General features: G+C 57.0%; 1 protein-coding gene across 6 annotated transcripts; it reads left to right on the top strand.

The window, feature by feature from the left end:
- The first annotated feature begins 2,795 nt into the window (after positions 1–2,795).
- On the top strand, positions 2,796–20,345 carry NANOS3 (nanos C2HC-type zinc finger 3). 6 transcript variants are annotated; one of them, XR_012124393.1, is made up of 4 exons: positions 2,796–3,330; positions 4,288–4,414; positions 6,030–10,117; positions 15,396–15,614. XR_012124393.1 is itself a non-coding variant. In XM_073220006.1 (3 exons), the coding sequence occupies exons 1-3, from the start codon at positions 9,499–9,501 to the stop codon at positions 19,842–19,844; spliced, it is 1,137 nt and encodes a 378-aa protein (XP_073076107.1). In that variant the 5' UTR covers positions 8,059–9,498; the 3' UTR covers positions 19,845–20,335. The 6 variants fall into 6 exon arrangements, 5 of the variants coding, with proteins under 5 accessions (XP_073076107.1, XP_073076108.1, XP_073076109.1 ...); XM_073220006.1 differs by lacking the exons at positions 2,796–3,330; positions 4,288–4,414; positions 15,396–15,614 and adding exons at positions 17,396–17,845; positions 19,777–20,335 and having other exon boundaries at positions 8,059–10,117; XM_073220007.1 differs by lacking the exons at positions 2,796–3,330; positions 4,288–4,414; positions 15,396–15,614 and adding exons at positions 17,396–17,833; positions 19,777–20,333 and having other exon boundaries at positions 8,059–10,117.
- Positions 20,346–21,106: the final 761 nt, after the last annotated feature.

Here is a 21,106-nt window from a genome sequence, read left to right as displayed (position 1 = left end):
CACATATAGGTCAGAGGGGCAGGGAGGCCCCAGGGATCAGTAGGGACCCCATCGCCACCCCAGCTAGGTGCCTGAAATCCCCAGGGCAGGATCCGGATGTTGCTCAGGGGCACTGGAAGGGTGAATCAGATAGGAATAGCCCCCAGACCTGGCCAAGCCCCCACGCGGGGACCGACTCACCACCCACCCAGCACCGGATGACATCAGGGCTTGGCCTGCCACCCTGACTTGGCACGGTTCCGGGGGGGTGCCCAAGAGGTGTCACATCTGGCTGCCCTCTCCCCTGGGACAGAGACCCAGCAGGCGCAGGGTTAAGGAGGGGACCTCCTGGGGGTCTCCCCTTTTATCCCATCCCCCACTTTCCCGGGGATTTCGGGCCCCAGCCCCTCTGACGTCACTGGGGTTGCTATGGCAACTGGCCGAAGTTCCCAAATAAAATTACCGCGGGCGGGTTAAGTTTCCTAGGAGGCTGCCGACGGGTAAACAATGGCGATGGCAGGCGGGGCCAGAGAGGGGCTGTCTCCCCCTAACACCCCTTACTCCGCTGGGACCCGATGGTCTCCAAGGCGAGAAGGGTCCTCCCCGCTGTCCGGGACCCGAAAGTCCGCTAGCACCGTGGGCACCGTGGGCACCGCGGGCACCGGCGAACAGACGGGGGACAGTGAGGCCACCACCGAGACGAACGGGGGTATAGGGGTGAGGGGGGACCTCGCAGGGGAGGCTGGGGCGGCGGGGAACAAAGCGGGGACCTGAGCCCTAGGATCCGCCCCCGGCGGGCCGGCCGCCCGTCCAGCTGTGGCTGCTCCCAGCTGCCTGGCTCCCCACATCTGGCGGGCCGCGCGCTCACTTCCTGTCGCCCCAGCTGCCTGGAGGGAGGTAAAAATAACCCTCCCCCTCCCACCCCGCCGGCGGGCGCAGACGGCGGATCCTCCGGGCCTGCAGGAGGGCGAGGCCGGGCCGCAGCCGCGGAGAGGAGCCCCCACTGCTTCAGTGTGCTGGGACGGGGAGCGCAGGCGGGTGGCGCAGATCCCGTTCGCGGGCAGGGGCTGGGGCGGGGAGGTCTGCTGCATTAGGAAGGCTCTTACCTGGACCACCGGAAACCGTGGGACCTGTGGTGTCCCTGCCCTGACCCTCACCCGGAGGGGAAGGGGTTGCGCTGGTGACTGCAACCAACAGTTAGCCTGAGTTCCAGTCGGAGTTCCCTCGCTAACTGTGCAGATAAGTTACCCAAACCTCTCTGGACCTCGTTTACCCATCTGTAAAATGGGATGATAGTATCCACTATGCTCAATCGTGAGCTATTTTCCTCCTCCTTGGAGCCTCCTGAGACCCTCAAGTCCTCTTGCCAGAAAAAATACAGGACGGCCAGTTACATTTGATTTTCAGATAAACAACAAATAATTTTTTAGTATAAATATGTCCTATGCAATATTTAGGACACACTTATGCTAAAAAAATGTTTTATTTTACTAGTTCTGTATTTGTGAATCACATTTAACTGGGTCTCCTGTACTTGTATTTGCTAAATCTGGCAACTATATCCCTGAGCCACCATCATTTCTGGCCTGAAAACAGTCCAGAAGACGCCTCTCTTGTCTTCTTGCTTCCTGCCTTTCCCCTTCCATCCATTCTCCAGGGAAAGCCAATCAAATCCAACACATCTTCCCTCTACCATCCACTGAGAAAAAGTTCCTCCATGGTCCCCACGCCACCTGACAACCACAGTCCTGCTTGTCAGATCCCCACTTCTCTCCAAACTGCCTTTTACACCCACCTGCCAAATCATGAACATTCTTCAGGTCCTAGAGTGTCACCGCCTCCAGGAAGCCTTCCTTACCTCCCACCCTGACCCTCTGTCCTTAAGACTTTCCAGGAAGCCTGTTCTGTCTCCTCACTGAACCATTTGGGCAATTTACCCAATCATTTGAGTAAAATAAACATTTTATTTTAAATGACACAAAGGTGGTCAGTTCCCCCACAGCTGGTCAGTTCCCTGACAGGGGCCTGATGGGGAGGGTATGCCCACCCACTGGGGCCTAGCATTGGTACCTGCTCTTTTCCCCACCCCACAGGGTCTGGAGCCCTGGATGGCCCCCTATGCAGCAACCTTAGGGGTCCTGTCAGCAGCTTGCTGGTGACTATTATGGGGTCCCAGGGAGCCCACAGTGAAGTGAATGCTGTGCTCCCTGGAGAACTCTCCCCCTGCACTCAAATAGCCTGGCAGTCTGGAAGAGGACCTGGCACACCGTCTGGAGGGCACAGCCTTCAGCTGCCTTGTGTCAGTAACCCTCGACTTGGCCACCGAGCTGCTACCACACCCTTACATGTCCCACCCAGCCTCCGAGTGGACTTGTCCCTGATATTTATCTTCCAGACTCCTGCAAATATGGCCCCCATCAAGGTGGGGCATGTATCTGGCTGAGAAGGGCATGGGAGCCCAAGTCACCCTGCCTGGGTACAACCTTGGCGCTCCACCTCCACTGGCAAAGGATTTTACCCCACTGTGACTCAGTTTCCCCATTTGTAAAATAGGAAGAATGTCAGTGAACCATCAGTACTCACTGATAAAAAGCCAACCTCTGCCCCCACAGCCCTTCTAATCCCCTCACCGAAGACCAGCTCCCTAAATCCTTCTGGGAAAGTGGCTGCAGCCCTGGCCCAGCTCCTCGGAGTCTGTCACCCCAAGGCGAATAGCCTTTGCCATCCCTGAGCGTGGCACCCGCCTCCTGGAGAATAAGGGGTGGGTCTGGCTTGGGGAGAGATACCCCTCACACACGCATACCCCTACATTGCACCTCAGCTGTTTACTGCGCTGTCGTCGCCGTGCTCACTAGGACTGCTGTCCTGTCCTGTGTCCCTTATCTGGATAAAGTCATCAGGTCCGGGAGCCCCTTGCCGTTAGCACCAAACTGGAGGCTCGAACCCAGGTACCCAAGCGTGGATGGGGCGGGCCCCCGGCAGCGGTTGCCGGGCAACGCGCTGTTTGTTGGCGCGGGGGGCGGGGCCGGAGCGGTGACTCACAGCGGCGTGATGCGGGCGGGCGCGGCGCCCGGCAGCCTGGCAGGCGGCCCGGCCTCGGCGGCCCAGGAGGCTGGAGGGGCCCGGCGGCGGGGGCGCTCCAACCCCCAAGTGCGCGCCCGAGGCCCGTGGGGAAGCGGCGGAGCAAGTTTTCGGCTCCCGGGCGCGCTTCGAATCCCGGCCCAGCCTCTTCCTCTCAGTCTGTGACAAGTCTTCATTGCTGCCTCAGTTTGCTCATCAGTAAAATGGAGGCGTCACTGCAGGTTGCAGTAACTCCCCCTGGTGCACGAGGCAACTGGGATCATTACCCAGGTATACTCCCAGGCAGCACTTTCAGTATGCCCAAGGCTGGGTTTGACTTCCTGGGTCTTTGGGCAAACTCCACAACCTCACAGAGACTCAATTTCCCCATCCGGTCAAAGGAGGTAGCAAGAACGCCCTACATCTTTTAGTGGTTTGAGGATTCCGTGAGTAAGCAGTGAGACAATGGCTGGCACATCTCTGTACCAGGGGTCTGCCCCCAACCCAGGAGGGGAGGGAGTGTAGGACATATTCTCCTTGGTCCGAGCCCTGCGGGACAAGGATGGCAGGGCAGGGTGGGCACTATGAGGTTCCAGGGTGGGTGGGTCCCAGGCCCAGGGTAGGGTGGCATGCATGTGGCAGTGGAGGCCCCCATCCCAAAGCTGGAACTGGCAGCACCTGCTGCAGGCTGGCGGGAAGGGGGCCTGGGTGTGAGTCACCGCCCAGCAATGAGCAGTGAGTCACGCAGGGCGGGGTCCCCCAGCAGCCCCCCCAGCTGCTCCCACAAAGGCCCTTTGAGAAGAGCTTCCCCACCCCCTCTCCCAGCCCTTAGGCCCTCTGGCGGGGTGGGCTGTGGGGCCAAGGCTCTGCTGAGCTGCCCCCAGAAGCCCTGACTGGGCCCAGGAGGTGCCAGCCTGCTTCTGCCATGTCTGTGAAAAGTCACCATGGGCAGCTGGGTGTCCCTAGGGAGGGGTCTTTCAGGCTGCCTGAGTCACTCTGGGGACAGTGGAGGGTCACATGCACACAGCGGGCAAATTGAGTCAGGCTGCGAGTGGTGCAGGCAGGCTGAAGGCCCTTGGAATCAGGCTTTAGAGAGATCCCAGTGGCAACCATCATCGCCCCAGAAAGCCTGCAACTCAGAGAAGCCCATGACATCTGGCAGGAAAAAGGGGTGCTGGGGGCACAGCTGGCCATGTCTCTCTGGTTTTATCACCCTTTTGCCCAGACCTCCTCTCTTTGCCTTCCCAGAAGCCTTCTCACCTTCTTGAACTTGGTGTGGAAGAGGTAGCAGGACCCTCTGACTAAAGGCAGGAGGCTGAGGCATTTCACCAGGACACAGAAGTGAAGGGGGCACCAAAACACTCAGCAATCAAGAGTAAATATTTTTTATAATAGGTTTATTGAGATGAAATGTACATGCCAGACAACTGACCTATTTAAAGTACACAATTCCATGTTTTTAGTAGGTCTGCAGAGTTGTGCAACCATCACCACAATCAATTTTAGAACATTTGCATCATCCCTAAAAGAAACCCTGTGCCCATTGGCGGTTTCTCCCCATTTTCCCTCCCTCCTCCCCAGCCCCTGGCACCCCTAATCCACTTTCTGTCTCTGTGTATGAATGGATTCACACAATGTGACTGTGACTAGTTTCATTCATTTTCAAGGTTCATTCATGTCGTAGCACGTATTTGCTACTTCATTCCTTTTTATTGCCAAATAATTTTCATTTCCATTCGTCAATTGATGGACATTTAGGTTGTTTCCACTTTCAGGCTCATACGAATATGGCTGCTATGAACATTCTGTACAAGTTTTCATGTGGGGGATTAAATAATATCTGAGCACACTGTTTCTGAAAATCAAAAGTAATACCAAAAGCTCATGATGAATAGAATATCAACATTTCAAACACAGGCAGGATCTGGCAGGGCTGGGATTAGGGAGCTGTGAAAGAGGTGAGTCACACAAGGGCAAAAATGGATCCTGTCTAGACCTGAGCTTTCCAATGAGATTGCCACTGGTCATATGTGGCTACCAAGTGCTTAAAATGTGGCTAGCCCAAATGGAGATGTATGAAATTATTTTCAAAAGAATGTAAAGTATCTAATAATTTGTATCTTGATCACATTTTGAAACAATACTACTTGGGATATATTGGGCTAAATGAAATACACTGTTAACATTCATTTGACCTAGTTCTTTTTACTAACAATTTCAGTGTGTTGCTGCTCACATTTGTGGCTCACCATATACTTCTTCTGGAGGGTGCCGTGCTATATTCACTGTCTCTGGTTCCTTTCTTCCCATTTACTTCTCAAGAGGCTGCCTGGTCACACTATTGACACCAAATTGTCCAGTAAGGCCAACTTTCCTCGACCTCTAAGTAGCATTTGTCCTCTTTGCACACTTCCTCCTTGACTATAGGATACTGTGTTCTCCTGGTGTCCCTCCTCCTCCTTAATCTTCTTTGGGAAATGCCTCCCAAATGTTCTTCTCCCCAGACATAACTTGGATCAGCATATACTGATGACACCCTCTCTGAACATCTCGTCCCAGGTGTTCATAGGTGCCTCCAACTCAGCCTGCCCCCAGGGATTTCTACTCTTCCTCTTTGGTTTATCAGCCCCTACATTTGGTCCACCTCGAAGAACTCTCAGCCCCGCTTCCTGAAGCTGTGCTTTCCCATTATTCCCCTCTGACCCTGGCTTAATCCAGTTCACCTGGACAGCCACTTCCCAGTAGCCCTCTGTTTCCAACCTTGTCCCCTTAGCTGTGTGCATGGCCTGGTGTATGTGACCTCATATTCTTGATTAAAACCTCCCAAGGATTCTGCTATACGATGATTCAGGCAGTGATGACCCACCTGTTGGCATTTGTCAAAACTCACAGAACTGTATAAAAGCTGAATTTTACTTTATGTAAATTATATCTCAATAAACCTAACTAAAATTAAAAACCCTCCAAATTTTTGTCTTACTTAAATCCAGACTCCTCACTAGCCATCAAGGCCCTGTGTGATGTCACCTCCTCCAGAAGTCTTCCTTGGTTGTACCCCATCTTCACCTCCCCTGCACTCACTGTGCATTCAGCTCTCAGCATGAGGCAAACTCTTCATTGCAATTGGCAAGCTACGTGATTATTCTCCCACCAAGCAGTGGCACACAGGTGCAGTGTCTACATTGTTCCCCAGCATGCCAGGAACATGGAATTAACAGTATGTCAGCCCAACAGATACTGTCTGAGACTCTGTCCTGGGTGCTACAACAATGATCAAAACAAAGCTTCCTGCCCTGGAGGAACTGATATGCGAGGACAGGAGGCAGACAAGAAACAAGGTATATAGTAAAACATATAGTGTGGTCAAAGGTGATAGGGTAATGGAAAAACACAGCAGGATAAAGCAATGGGGTGCGATTTTAGATTGGGAAAGTCGGGGGGGTTCTCACAGACGAGGTGATATTTGAACAGAGAACTTAAGGAGGTGGGGGAGGCATCCATGTGGATGTACAGGGCAAGAGAGTCCCTGGCAGAGGAAGCAGCCAGTTCTTAGGCCCTGAGGCAGGACCATGCCTGGTGTGCCTGGGGAAGCATGAGGAGGCCCATGTGGCTGGAGCAGAGTGAGCAAGGGAATGAATGGAGGAGGTGAGGGCAGGCACAGGACAGAGTCTGAAGTTCCATGGGGTTGAACTTGGGCTTTTGCTCTGAGTGAAATGGGAGCTATGGAGGGTTCTGAGCAGAAGAGCTTGCGGTTTGACTCAGGTATTGACAGGCACCCTCGCCCTCAGGCTGCCCTGGGGAACAGACTGTGTAAGACTGGGGCGGGGAGAGCAAGGAGGTGGCATTTGCATTGGATAGGGAGGTGGGGAACATGCTGGGGGCTAAGGGGGTGTCCTGGAGAGGGTGGCATTCTAGATGTGTTTAGCAGACACCATTCACTGAATTTGTTAATAGGTTGAATTTGTCAAGAAAGATTTTGGCTGGAGCAGCTGGAAGATGGAGCTGCCGTTTCCAGAGACGGGGAAGCTGGTTTATGGTTGGAGGAAATAAGCTTCCAGCCCAGGGCCTTGTGCTGGCCCTGGATGTCCCAGCTGAGACTCTGGTGGGGTGCAGAGGAAGGCATCCCCACCTCCTGTGCCTCGCCTCCTCGAGCTCTCCTCTCAGCTGAGTCCTGAGGGTCCAAGCTACGCACATATGTCTGGGCACATATGGGCACCCAAGATCCCTACCAACCAGCATGGGTCACCTTGGGGCCCTCTGGTGTGTGGAGCTCGGTGTTGATGGAGCTGAGAAGGGCCTTCTGGTTCACACACCCTCCTGGCCCACATCTAGGTCCCTGAGGAGACCCCCAAGGGGCCAGGAGGTGACATTGGGTGGGAAATCTCTTGGGGAGAGGTTCAGGAAGAGCCGCCACTGAGTCACAGCTGTGGGTCTCCTATGAGTCAGCACTGGCAAGGGCCCCGGGAATTGGGGGCTGGGGCTGGGCTGGGGAGGGCAGTTCCCACGCCCGAAGTAACCAGGCGGCCCGGCTGCTCTCGGGCACTGGGGCTTCCCCCACTGCCTCTCCCATCCTGAGCTGGGCTCCAGGGGATAGTCAGAGGACTCGGGGAGGCGGGGAGGACTGACCACTGAGCCGGGCTCCAGGAATCCTCTCTCCTGGTCTGACCCAGTTCAGGAATGCCGAAGCTACCCGCCCTGCAAACATGTTGCAGCAAGAAGGAGTAGAGTTAGACATTAAGAGGGACCACGTGCCAGGGAGGCACTGGTGGGGACCGCAATTCTAGAGGAGTCCATTGAAGAAGAGCTCCTTCCTTCTGGGGCTTCTGCGTTTTGGCAGTGGAGGTTCCAGCCCGGGAGGTCCAGGCGCAGTCCTGAGCTGCTGTGGGGGTGGGGAGCGTGGGAGACTGCTGAGATCCACCAGGCCCCCGAACGAGTAGAGAGGAGGCGTCTGCTGCCCTCTGCTGGTATACGCGGGAAGCCCAGCGGGCGGGAGAGCCGGCGGGAGGGCTTCTTCACGCCGGTCCTTGGAGGGAAAATACGGAAAGGCCTCGCACAGAATCCCAGCTCTGCGGCTACCAGGCTGTGCCACCCTGGGCAAGGGGCCGCCCTTCTCTGGGCTTCTGTTGCCCATTTGTAAAAAGGGTAGTTGGGTTTTCTCTTCGTTGGGTTGCTGGGGCGAGTCTGTGATGATTGGAAATGAATTAATGAATGTTGTATATTCCATAACAACCCTCTTTCCCATTTCAGTTAGAGGTGGGAGTGGGTATAGGAGGGAGACCAACAAAATTGATCTCATCCACGGAAGTCTGATTACGCTTTACTCTTAGCCTCTTCCTTGCATGCCTCCTTCTCCCGGTGAATTAGCCCCTGTTTGGCGGGAGTAGGGGGGGACCCCAGTAGCCTCTGTGGGTCCTGGGGACCCTATCCTCCTGGGCCAGCTGGAGCTTGGCTTTCTGGGCTCAGACCTGAAGGAAAGGGGGAGAGGGTGGGAAGGTGGCCTGTCAAAGAGAAACGCAGGCAGGACATGGTGAGGGGGACAATGGGGTAGGGCATGCCCAGGTGAAGGGGGGCCATAACCCCCCAAGAGTTAAGAGTTGGGCTTCGGGGGGGTGTCAAAGTTTCTCCGGCCCCCTCTCAGACTGTGGGTAAATAAATAAACAGAATGAAAAATCTGTCAGCTCAACCCTGGCCAATGGGAGGCCACCTGGCACCACCATCTGCCCTGAGGTGACCTCCCTTTACCAGTCCCGCCCCCCCACGGTAGTGTGTTTTGGGGAGTGTGTTGAGGGTCTGTATGCAGATCCTTGGAAGGAGCCTCAGGAAGTGTATGATTCCTGCTGCCTGCGTCTGGGCACCTGGTGTGTGTGGGTGTGTGTGTGACTGTGTGGGCACCATATAAGCATCTCCAGGAGGTCAGGAGACCCCTAACCTGGTACAACTTTGAGCCCACCTATATGTGGCCCAAGCACCTGGCCTGTGTGTATGCTTACGCCAGATGGTCCCAGGCACACATGTCCCGAAGTGCCTCTGTATTTCCAGTGTGTCCTTTGGGACCCCTGTGGCCCTGGGGACTTGTCCCAGGGCATTTTGTGGCTACTGTTTTATGAATTCCAGTGTGCCTTTAACCCTTTGTACATGAGTAATTGTGCATGTATTTGTGAGTCTGTGAACTCTGCCTGTGTGTGCTCCTGAGACTATGTGCCTGGCATGTCCCTGTGGGCATGTTCCTATTTAATGGATATATTCATGTGTTATATTTATGTCTGGCTGTCCTGTGTGTGTGTATGTGTGTGTGTGTGTGTGCACTCTGCAGTCATCCCTGAGAGTCTGTATGTGTATGTATTTTCTGTGTGTGCCCCTGGGCTCCCTCTCTGTGTATTTCAGTTCTGAAGCTCTTCTTCCTGCCCCCTGTAAGTGGTGTATCTGTAGCTTGCATGTCTGTGAGCCCCGGTTGTCGCTATGTGTGTAGATTTATTTTATGGACATTCTCGTGTGGCCAGTACCCCAAGGCCCCTGCATGTCCCGCCACCATCTCCCCTGGGTGTTTTGTCTCCAAGCCCCTCGCACACCCTTCCCTGTGTGTGCGCGGTTCGCGTGCCTTTGTGCGCGTGTGCTCCCGTGCGCCTTTCAGGTCTGCATGCGTCTGGGTTTCTGCGTGTGCCCGCTCGCGCCCCCGTGTCCCCTTGTCCCCCGCGCGGGCCCCGAGAACTGCGTCCTGGCGCCCCGTGGGCATCCCCGCGTGCGTCCCGGTGCGCCTGGCGGAAGGCCCCGGGGCTCACGCGACCGCGGCTGGACCCACAGCCCGGCGCCGGGAGGAGGGAGGGAGCGGCGGCGGCGGCTGCGGGGTGCGCGGGCACGTCACCGAGACAGACAGGCGGGCGGGCGGGAGGCGGCGGCCGCGGGTTCGAGCCGGCGCCGGAGCCCCGCAGCCCCCCTTCCACTGCCCGAGGCCTGGGGAGCCCCCGCCCAGCCCCGGAGACGCCGAAATGCAATTTTCCGTGCAGGCGCCTCGGCTGGGGGGCTTTTCCGGGCGGGTTTTGGAAAGAAGAGGGGAAACGCGGCGGCGGCCCAAAACGAGGTGAGCGCGGGCGCCAGGCGGGCCGGGGGCCTCCCGCGGGGAGGGGGCGCGACGGGGCAGGGCGGCGGCGGGACCCGGCCGAGGCCCCCTCGCGCACCTGCTCGCGGCCCGGGGGCGGGCGCCCCGGCCTCTGCGGCCCGGCCCTCCATTGTTGCGGCGGCAGGGGACGGGGGGCGGGGAGGCCCCGGCGGCATCTCTGCGTCTCGCCTTCCGGGAGAAGGGGAGCCGGGGGTGGGGGGGACGAGACCCCCCAAAGGGGAGAGACCCACAAGTCCTCGAGTCGAGGCTGCCGTGGGTAGAGCGGGCCGGGATGCTTCGCGGGGCGGAGAAGCATGACGGGGGGCGCAGGGGCAGCGGTGCCTGGGCCGCCTGATACCTGACCACCGGGAGGCCCCGGGACAGGGCGGCGACGAGCTTTGTTCTTGGGGGCGCAAAGCGGGTGAGGACCTTGGATATCCAAGGCTGGGAGAGGCTCCGGCCCGGCGCGCGCGTTCGGGAAGGCGCCCCAGGCCAAGTTCACGGGCGCGCGGGCCTGCGCGGGCCCTGCAGAGACCGATTCCGGCGGGGGCCCCGCTCGGGCCTGGCTGCGGCCGCGGACTCGAAGCTGCAGCGGTGCCGCCTGCAGGACCCCGACGCCCTCCGCGAGCTCTCTGCGGGCTCCCCGCCGGCCTGTCATTACCATCGGCGGCTGCAGGGCATTTTACTGGGGCCAAGGCTTGCTAACAAGAACACGCTCTCCAAAACTGGCCATAAAAAGGAAAAATGGCCCGGAATCCCACTGCTGGGGAGCCCTTTTAAAGCGACAGGGCGCCTTTTACGGGGACCTTGCTCTGGAGGACACTCCGGGGGGTGGGGTATGAAGAAGACCCTTCATTGGCTGATGGGAGCTGAGAAGTACCCCCGCACCCCACTACACTTCAGTTCCCCATCTCCTTTCCCAGACATTCCCCACCGCCCCAGACTGCTAGCAGATACATTTCCGGAGCCACAGTGAGATATTCCCAAATCCCTGCTGGAGACCCCCAAATCCAGACGCTATCCTCAGGCATACATCGCTGTCGGTATTACATCACCTGCAGGGACACCGATACAGCCATGTACACACACAGTCACCCACAATAACACTACCACGTGGGCACACACATCACCCCTGATGACGTGGTCTCCACCACTGGGAAAAATACAGCCGCCACTGATGATGGCCAGGGCGAAGGCACAGCCTTGCATATGACACTGACACACAGAGTTCTCTGTTACATGCACACATGGATTCCCAGGGCTCACTATTGTGTCACACAGAGTAATGGGGACAACCAGAGATGTGTTAAATGCAGTGACAAAGGTACAGATAGACACCATTATCCACCCAAACTTGGGCACACACACACACGCAGACATCCATGTGCCTGCTCGAGCAAGGACACACCTGCTGTCACCCACGGTCACCTGGGCAACTGGACACACACACACAGATGGTACAAGGCCCATACAGACACTGACATCAAGTCATGGCAATCTTGATATATACACATACAGACTCCCAGTTGCGCAGCTGCACCTGGTGATGCACAGTTGCGCATAGTAAGACTGTTAGGTCACTACCACCCTCAGATAGGAACACTCCAGTAGTACCTACATCCATGGTTTCCTACCCTGATCCCTGATTATACACTTGGACACACTACATAAAAATGGCACAGAGACATGCACAAATCCACAGTCACCTGCTGGGCCATAAATCCAATTTTTTTGTTTATTGAGCATCTGTTACATGTTGGGCACTGTTCTAGAACTGCGGATACCAGAGATCGAAATCCTTGCTCTCCTGGAACTAACGTTTCAGTGAGGGGGATTCAGGGGCATCATAGATGACACAGACTACAGTCACCCACAGTGACATTGACAGATGCCAGACACCCACATACACTGGCTCACACATCGACCTGCAATTACCCACAATTAGCCTGACACACACCCACAGTCACACTGACATCCACACACAAACAGAAACCCACGGGAGCACCAACACATGCCAGCGCACACACACACACACACACACACACACACACACACACACACACAGTGGGCATGGAGAGAGCCTTCCATGAGGCACATACCCACGTGCGTTTACAAACACTCAGACCCCCCTCAAAATAGCACACCAGAGTAGCTTGGACCCCAAGCCCACGGCAGCCCTGTAGCGACAGGCTTGTAGACAGCTGCTGCCTGCATTTTGGCAGATGGAGCTAACCCTGACTCACACCCAGGGTGGCCTTGCACCATGAGCCTTAGGAGAAACATCTGAATTTCCCATCAATCTGTTCCTTCCACAACCTCCAACCCTAACCCTGGAGAAGCTGGAGTTTCTCACCCTCCCCCCTCCCCCAGATCTGGCCCCATATCTGGTGGGCCTGGGAAAGAAGCTCAGGCTTCCAGGCAACTGGTTGCCCCCAGGTCTGGGCAGGACAGACAAGCCTGTTGTTTGAGGACCAGAATGAAAGGCCTGGGCAGCTGGAGAGGAAGCTAAGGAGACAGCAAGGGAGGATGGAGGGAACCTGAGAGCCCATAGCAGGTTATTAGGCCACTTCTTCCCCCACGTCCCCTCCAGATCCACGCACATGCACACCAGGACACACAGGGGCATGTTACCGGAACATATGCACGGACACACATACAGCACATACAGAGGCTGCCGGACACCCTCTGGCAGCTCTGCACCTCTGACCTCATGCCTCCACCCTGTTCTTCAACTTAACATCAGAGCTGCCATCCATTGCATGCCCATCTGGCTCCACCAGGACCTCTCACCTCCAACCCCAACCCCCAGCCGTGCCAGCTGCCCTGCCTTCCTGGATTCCTGGAGCTGAGGGGTGGGGGGGAATAGGGCCTGGGTCAGCATGGCTTTGGGGAGGCTCTCCTCACCCCACTCCCTCCCAGCCACCTGTCCAAATAGACCCTCCCAGCTGGGGTGTGGCTGGCAGTAGGTGGGATCCCAGGGACTATGGATAAAGCAGCAGCAGAACAAGGGCCAGAATGGCCCTGAAGGGCACCCCACCCTTGCACCAGGGCCAAGGGGTTGTGGATGGAAGGAGGCAGCTTCCCCCCTCCACCTTGTTAGGTTTCAAAGTCAGATGGAAGCCCATCTTCACAAGGCCTTAGGACACTTGAGAGGAACAGTCAGGTTCCCCCTGCCTCACAAGTCCAGACAGTGAGGTGCAGACAGAGCAGAGGCCACCCTTCACCAATGGCAAACGCTGGAGGAGGAGGAGACCGGTGGACAGCCGCAGATCAGGTGCAAAGGGCCAGCACATGCAGCAGACCCAGACAGCCAGAGACAGGAGCACAAGCCCAGCAGGGGCCCCACATGAATACAGGACCGTAGGGGGCAGAATCAGAACCAAACAGGCAGACCCAGACAGACACCGGGGAGGGCGGGAAGCCTGCACCTACCACCGCTGACAAAAGGAGACAGTCACACCCAAGGTAGGCCCGAGGAGCCCCTCCCGCATAGGATGGGGGGTGCGGTGCCCCTCCAATCCGTCCCTTTGGCTCAAAGCCATGCTTGCCCCAGCCCCGCCTTCCTGACATCCCAGACGGGGCATCCCCGACCTTCCAGCACTTGGCTTAGGGAAACCCCTTCCAGGGACCTCCCTCCTTAGTAGGTCAAGGTCAAAGCCCTCAGGGAATCAAGCGACACAGAAGGAGTAGGGGTATTAGGGAGTCATCAAACGTGACCAGAGTGCCTCATGCCTGATGAACCCCTCATTCTAGCTTCATAATCATCAAGAACAAAGCTTTTGAGGAAACGCCGAGAACCGTGTTCCCAACTCTCAGCCTCTCCTTCCTCATGGATAAAATGTATTTCCTATTAACAGGAGGATATATGTAAAGCGTTATTATTGTTATCATTCCTACTCCCCAACTCAGAGTTCTAGGCATCAAGACAGGAGACCCCACATGCTCGGAAGTGCCTGGGTACTCTGTGGGGGGAAAGGGTGCAGCCCCGGTCGCCGCCCACCCACCCCCGCGCCCGGATGGGGCCCTGCTGGCCGGGTAGATGGGCCACAGGGGCGGACGCCCCACACGGAACTCCAGGCCAGGGTGGGAACGTGACCTGATCCCAGCCCGGGGGCAAGGGGGTAGGCTCTGGGGAAGGGGCTTCGGGAGGTGAGGGGATGTCGCCGGGGCGAGTCCTGCATGGGTCGGGCCCCGACGGGATCCATCTGGGGGCAGGTGCCGTAGGAGCGTTGGGCTGCAGGGGCTAGGCCTTGAGGACCCGACAGGTTCGCGGTCGGTGGAGCTCCTAGGGGACGGGACTCCGTGGTCTTGGTCGCTCCCGGAGCCGACGACTGGTGGGGTGCCAGAAGGGGTGGTGTCTGGGGGCGAGGCCCGAGGGCAGGCCTCAGAGGAGTGGAGCCGAGGACAAGTTTAGGGGGCGGGGTTTATTGGGCATTGAGTTTGGGGGCGGACTTCAAGGGAGTCTATGTGGGCGGGCCTCAGGGGAGGGTCCTAGGAACTGGCAGTCTGAATGGGCCTTAGGGCACGGGCCTCGGGGGAGGGGCCTGGGGCTTCCGGGGGGCGGGCCTCTGAGGGCAGCCTATGGGCGGGGGCCTCGGGGGTGGGGCTTGGAGGGCCGTGCTGACTCTCCCGCCTCTGCCTAGGGCGTTTTGGGGTTCACTCAAATTCAGAACACTGATGTCCCCGATATGCCTTAGAGTTATGCTCAGGGTTCCTTTGTGGCTCGATATTTCCCTCAGATAAATGGGCGGGTACTGGAAATTTGAAGGCCCCTCTCTAGGCCGTCCTGAGGTCCCCAGCCCTAGATGGGAGGCGGCCTCTCATGAGTGGGGGGTACCCGAGGGGGCGGCGCCCAACTCCGCGCGGCCCCGTTTTAGGGCTGAGGAAATGGGAGTCCCAGCAGGGTTTTGACCGCAAACCTACTTTGAGGCCGAGGGCTAGCGACACTGCATCCTACATCATGGAGGCAGCCCTCGTTCGCCATTCTGTGAGCTTGGGTGCTGACCCCAGAAAAGCCTGAATTCAGATTCACTGAGACCCTGCAGGTGGACTGCGGGTGTCCCCTCTGGTCCTCTCCCTGTCCAGTGGAAAAGTGGACCCGCAGGTGGGTCCCACATTTGCAAAGTGGGGACTCTGACAACTCCCTGGGGGTTGTAATTCATGAACAATCTTGCCCGGAACTTGGTGGAGCTCACGGAAGTTTTACATTGTATTAAAATGACTTGTTTATCTCTTTGTTGCATGGATATCCTGGGGCCAGAACCGCTTGGCAGCCGGACATCCTGGGGCCACTCACTAGGAATCCCTCCTCTGCTGCTCACTAGCTGTGTCAGTTGGCCTGAGTCTCCCTAACTGACGAATGGGAGTACTCTGCACTTTTTGAGGACGACTTGAGTAAATGCAAAAAGAATCAAGCCTTCCACCCAGTAGTGCTACATCTAAATAGCAAAGGCTACATAAATGTTTACTGTTACTATTATTTATATTTATCTCCTGCTTTTTCCAGGTGTAGAGCAGACAGTTGGTATCCAGTAACTTAATGAGTCAATACGTCTCTCAGCCCCTCCTCCCCTCCCTCACCCTATCTGGTTCCCTGCCCCCGCGCCACTCCTGGTCCCCCAAGAAGTTGCCAAGGGTTTGGGGGAACATTCAACCTGTCGGTGAGTTTGGGCAGCTTAGGCAAACCATCGACCGTTGAGTGGACCCCGAGGCCTGGAACTGCCGTCCACCCATGGTGACCCGCACCTTCCGGATATGGGGGCCCCACATCTAACCTGAGCACATCCCCTCCCTTACGCCACAGCAAAGGTCACAATCAACATTCATTGTTGTCGGTGGGTTGTGAGGACGCAGGCCAGACCCGCCGAGGGATGAATGTCACTGTGGCTGGGCCAGGCACAGCTTGAGGGGAATGAGCTGGGGGACACGACCCACCCTGGATTCTCCCACAAAGTCTCTCAGCCCAAACCTTGCCCTGACCCTGGCCTCTCACCCCTTGGGGAGGGTAGGCACCTCGGATCCTAATGGACACAGGCTATATTTGGGAAATAAATCCTGGAGGGGTAAGGGGATCACCAGCTCTGGACTGGGCAGCAGATAAACCTTTCTGAAACTGGGTGGTGAGCTCTGCTCCCAGAGGGCTCAATATTTCCTGAATGAACGAATGAATGAATGAATGAATGAACGGGGTGGGTAGGCAGTGTAGACCCTCTTCTGTGTACAAGTCTGAGTCCGGCTTTCTTTCTCTCCTTGCCCAGCAGCTGCAGACCCCATTTACCCTCAAATTGTCCACCAGTATCTTGATGCTGGCTGATTCCTCCACCTGCTAGTCTGTGCCCCACCTGGGTAACTCCTGGACACACCCCCGCCCTTCTGAGACTGAGCTCTCATTTGAGGGGGTGGGGATTACAGTTCCTGCTAGTGCTTGCCCCCCCCCATTAGCCCAGCCTCTGCCTCTGCTAACCCCCCAGAGCCAGCATATAGTCTTGAGGGCTTTGGTAACTGGATGGGGGAAGCAGGCTTTTGTACTTGTCTTTGTGAATAACTCTACTGGTGGTGGCTTCCTACCTCAGTTTATTCTTCCATTACATGGGTTTTGAAAGCTCCCTAGGGAGACCAGAGTTGGGGGGGCCTAGTCTTGTTTCCCCCCCATCCTCCCTTCCCCCACCACATGAGCCAGGTACCACCTCCCTTCTGGAGACAGCTGGAGGGGCAGCACCTCCCTGCCTCCCCAAAGAGCCCAGGGGCACCGGCCCCTCCCCACCATCCAGGGGAAGGAAGAAAGAAGTTACAAAGTTACTAGTTCAGTCAATGCTTATCTTTGGGGAGGGGCTTCCAAACCCACCCCCCATCACCCTGTGGGGCAGGAGTGGCCAGCTGTCTCTGGAGGGGTAGACCAGGCTAGTCCTCCCATTGTCCTTTGGTGGGGGGTGGCTCCAAATTGTGGGAGCCCCCTGCAGCCTGTGTTCCCTCCCTCCCTCATCTGCAACCCACCCAGAGATCATGCATTCCCCTGGCAGGTGCATTTATAGGGGAGATACAGCAAGACCCCTGTGACAGTATGGAGCCTCCCACTGCCTGCTCCTCCCCCTTCACACTCCCTTGGAGGTATAAGGAGGGAACCGACAGTCCAGAAGCCTAGGCTCCAGAGAGGAGAGGGGAGGGGAGGGGAGGGGAGGGAACGGGTGGGGAGGGCTTCTCTCTCTGCCCCTCTGCCTGGCACACATTGCCCAGCCATGGGGACCTTTGATCTGTGGACAGATTACCTGGGTTTGGCAAACCTGGTGGGGACTCTGCATGGAGAAGAGGAGCCCAAGACCAGGTCGGATCCCCAGCCAAAGCCAGCTCCAGGACTGCAGGGTCAGAGGCCCAGCCCAGAAACTGCACCAGCTCTTGAACGCCTGTGCACTTTCTGCAAACACAACGGCGAGTCCCGGGCCATCTACCAGTCCCACATGCTCAAGGACGAGGCAGGCCTGGTGCTGTGCCCCATCCTTCGAGATTATGTGTGCCCCCAGTGCGGTGCCACACGTGAGCATGCCCACACCCGCCGCTTCTGCCCACTCACCGACCAGAGCTACACCTCCGTCTACAGCTACACCAACCGCAACTCTGCTGGAAAAAGGGTGGCCCGGCCGGACAAGGCGAAGACACAGGATTCAGGGCATTGCCGAGGAGGAGGAGGAGCCGGAGGAGGAGGTGCCTATGCAGGTGGCTGGGGGACCTGCTGTGAAGGGCATCTGCCCTGGGCTAATGGCTGAGCCCCTCAGGGCCTCTGGGGAGTGGAATTAACCCCAGTACCCACTTCAGAGGGTTTGGGGGAGATGATCAGTGTAGACAGTTTAGAACAATATTCTAGAAGTGCTGTCCAATGTGGGTAAGCTGAAGCTGGGGTTTGCTGTGTGGCATTAGGCAAGGGACTCTACCTCTCTGGGTCCATGGGGGAAATGCCATCCTTTTCCGGGTATGGGGTGATCTGGAAGGGAGGCCAGGGGCACTAGTGGTGGGAGCTGTGAAGAGTTACAACAGGAGCTCCTATCGCACTTGGCACTCAGGAGCTGTGTGGTCTGAGAGAAGTTGTCAACCTCTCTGAACCTCAGCTTCCTCATTTGTTCTCCTTTTGTTCACTCATTTGCCAGGTAGCTGTGTGCTTTTTCTGTGCTAAGCACTGGGTTGGTAGATGGAAGAGAGGTAGTTATGGGTGCTGAATGGGGCTGGGGAGTTGCTTGGTCCAGATGAAGGGGTCCAGGAGGGCTTCCTGGAGGAAGTGGCTTCTGGAAGTCTAATTCTGTTTGGTGGAGCGCTGGAAGTGTGGCCGGGGCATCGGGGCTTGTGCAGGAATTTAGTGAAGTTTAGTGTGTCTGGGAAAGAATGTGTGTGCATGCATGGTGGATAGGTAGGTGTTAGTGATTTGGGCACAGCAGAAGCACCTATAGGTCTTGGACTTGGGCACTAGGGAGCCACGGAAGGGGCAAGACCAGGTCTGCATGTTAGAGTGTTAGATCGAGGCTAACCGGCTGTTGGGGACGGATTTGAGAGTGTTAGAAGGGGGGAGGCCTGTCTTTCAGGCAGGGGCATCTAAGGCAGCGAGAAGGAGGGAGAGGCCTGGCACCTGGGCCAACGTCAGTTGGAGGGGAGCTCTGTGAGTTTGCTGTGTGGGGATTGGCTCAGGAAGGCAGCTGGGGCTGTAACTTAAGGAGCTGCAGCTGGAGCCTCCTGAGGTCCAAACCACTTCTCCCCACACTGCATGGGGCCGCCCCATCTTGCTCATGAAATGCAGACTCCAATTCTGCAGGTCTGGGTGTGGGACCTGAGCATCTGTATTTCTACCCAGCTCCCTGTGACACCACTCTGCTGCAGGGCCAAACACCAAGCCAGGCTGCAGGCTTTGAGTACCTAGGGCTTGAATGGAAGCAGTTGTTATAGAAGCCAAGACCTCAGGTCCTGTAGGTTTTAAAGGAGGAATCCACTTTAGCAACTTTAATTTGGTTTGGGGAAGTCAGTGGCAGAGGAGGAGGTTTTGCCTGGGTGGTATCTACCCATTTGGGTGTCTTGGGTGTCCAGTGCCTCCCCACCTCAGACTGGGAGGTGACTGGGCGGGATGACCCCTCCCCATCCTGGCAGCCACACAGTGAACATTTGCTGTAAGTGAGAGACATGGCCCCCAGGAGAAGAAAGCATTCCCTGTGCGGCTTCCTGAGGTCCAGATGGGACACCCGGGAAGCTAAAGGGACCTGGAGATGAGGGTCTCAGAATCTCCCTTTTCCCCCTTAAGTCTGAGGGAACAGAAAAATCGCCTCCCTGCATGTGGAGGATGGATGGGGGAGTCCTTACCACACTTTTGAAAGGCCGGCCTCCCTGGTAACTCCTGGGATTAACAAATCTGGGGTTTTGGGGGCCCTGAGGCAGCGAGAAGGCAGCACGGCAGGCCAGAGTTTAGTTTCTTGGGCTTTAGGCTCTGGGTCCCAGGCTGGGCAGCCCTGTCCTGGTACCAGGAATGTCACAGGGGTGCTATTCCAGGAGCATCCTCCAGGTGGCGCCAGAGCCTAGCAGCCCTGCTCCTTTGAAGGGTACTTTGGGAGTCTTGAATCCTAGCCGTTATTAAGTGTTCTTCTCCTTCCCCCATCGCTTTTAAAATCCAGGTTCCAAAGGTGCTGGGGAGCCTTCTGGACCTTCACCCTCCTTCTGCTGTCCCTCCACTTCTGCCTAGGAGGCTGGTTCGGGGAGGATGGGAATGCTGCCCTCTCGGGGTCATGGGGACCCAGGCTCGGTGGAGGCTGGATTTGGGGGAAGATCCATCTGCAAGGAGCTGACTCTGGGGACCTGATGGGGGAGCAGGGCCTGGCAGCACAGCTGAAAGAGCCCCCAGGAGGAAAGAGATGGTCCTCAGGCACCCCCACTTTCCCGTCCTCTCCAGCCTTCAGCATCCAGTCAGCACTCAATAAACGCTTATGAATGGATCAATGTCAGCAGAGGCCGGGTCTTGGGACAAGGTAGCATAAACAGCTCTGGAGGGCACCTTTTCCCCCTGGCTGCATCTGTCAGCCCCCACATTACTCTGAACTACATTTTCCTGACAGCTATTTGGACTTCTATTCACCCCAGGTGAGCTGCTTTGAGCTGAGAAATGGGAGTGGGCACCACAGGGCAGCATGGGCTTCTGAGGGGCCACCCCAGCCCGGGACTTCGGAGCAAAGTGCTCTCTGCTAGGTTATTGCATTTCTGTGACATTTGGTGTTTTCAAACTCCCTCCTGACCACCCCTCAATACTGACATGCCAAGTGGGCAGAATCCACCACTGGATGTGGGGACCTGATTTCAGGGGGGGATCGAGACCAGACCTGCCCCCTTCCCATCATCCTCCCCAAGGAGGCCCTCAGTGAATGTTTAGGTCCCCAGCAACCGATTCCATGGAGTCACATGCCAGGCCCTTTGCGGGAAGGACTTCTGGGGAGGTGGGAGGACGGAATGGGAGTATGTCTGGGGAGGTTGGGCCAGCCTGGGCCTTGGGGCAGTTTGGTTCTGCTTGGGCAGGAGCAGGCTGGAGATGGAGACCCAGCCCTGCTTGGGGAGTGTGATCCTATCCCCTTGCAGCTGCCCTTGGGGGATTCCCCACACTTGTCTGCCTCCTTGTGGCCCAGGCCTCTGGAGGGCAGCAGGTAGCAAACGCCGGGGCACATTCCTCCGCAGAGCAGAGGACTGGCCCGGCGACCTGGACTCCACCCCCAGCCCACACAGTCTCCTGGAAGGGGGTGGGGGGTGGGGGCTGGATTTGGACATCCCAGGTCCTCTCTGCACTTGGATTTTGCCTTTACTGGTACCTGAGGCCACCCAGAAGGGCTGGGGTGAGCCAGGGAAAGGAGGTGGCCCTTGAAGACAGCCTTCTGTCCAGGTAGTTTCAAACTGAGGGGACAACATCCTGGCCACTCCCAGCTGCCTGTGACTGCTAATTGTATAAGCCCGAGCTGCTGG

This window comes from Manis javanica, chromosome 13 (genome assembly GCF_040802235.1).
Source record: "Manis javanica isolate MJ-LG chromosome 13, MJ_LKY, whole genome shotgun sequence".
NCBI classification, from domain to species: Eukaryota; Metazoa; Chordata; class Mammalia; order Pholidota; family Manidae; genus Manis; species Manis javanica.
The sequence above is the reverse complement of the archived record's forward strand: the minus strand, read 5'-3'. Positions and strand labels throughout refer to the sequence as shown.

Excerpts from the sequence above, each read along its gene's own strand:
- NANOS3 (XM_073220006.1), top strand. The coding sequence starts at position 9,499 with ATGTGTGTAGATTTATTTTATGGACATTCTCGTGTGGCCAGTACCCCA. Across the intron at positions 10,118-17,395 it reads CGGCGGCGGCCCAAAACGAG|ATTACCTGGGTTTGGCAAAC; the intron begins GTGAGCGCGGGC and ends ATCTGTGGACAG. Across the intron at positions 17,846-19,776 it reads AGGAGGAGGTGCCTATGCAG|GTTCCAAAGGTGCTGGGGAG; the intron begins GTGGCTGGGGGA and ends TTTAAAATCCAG.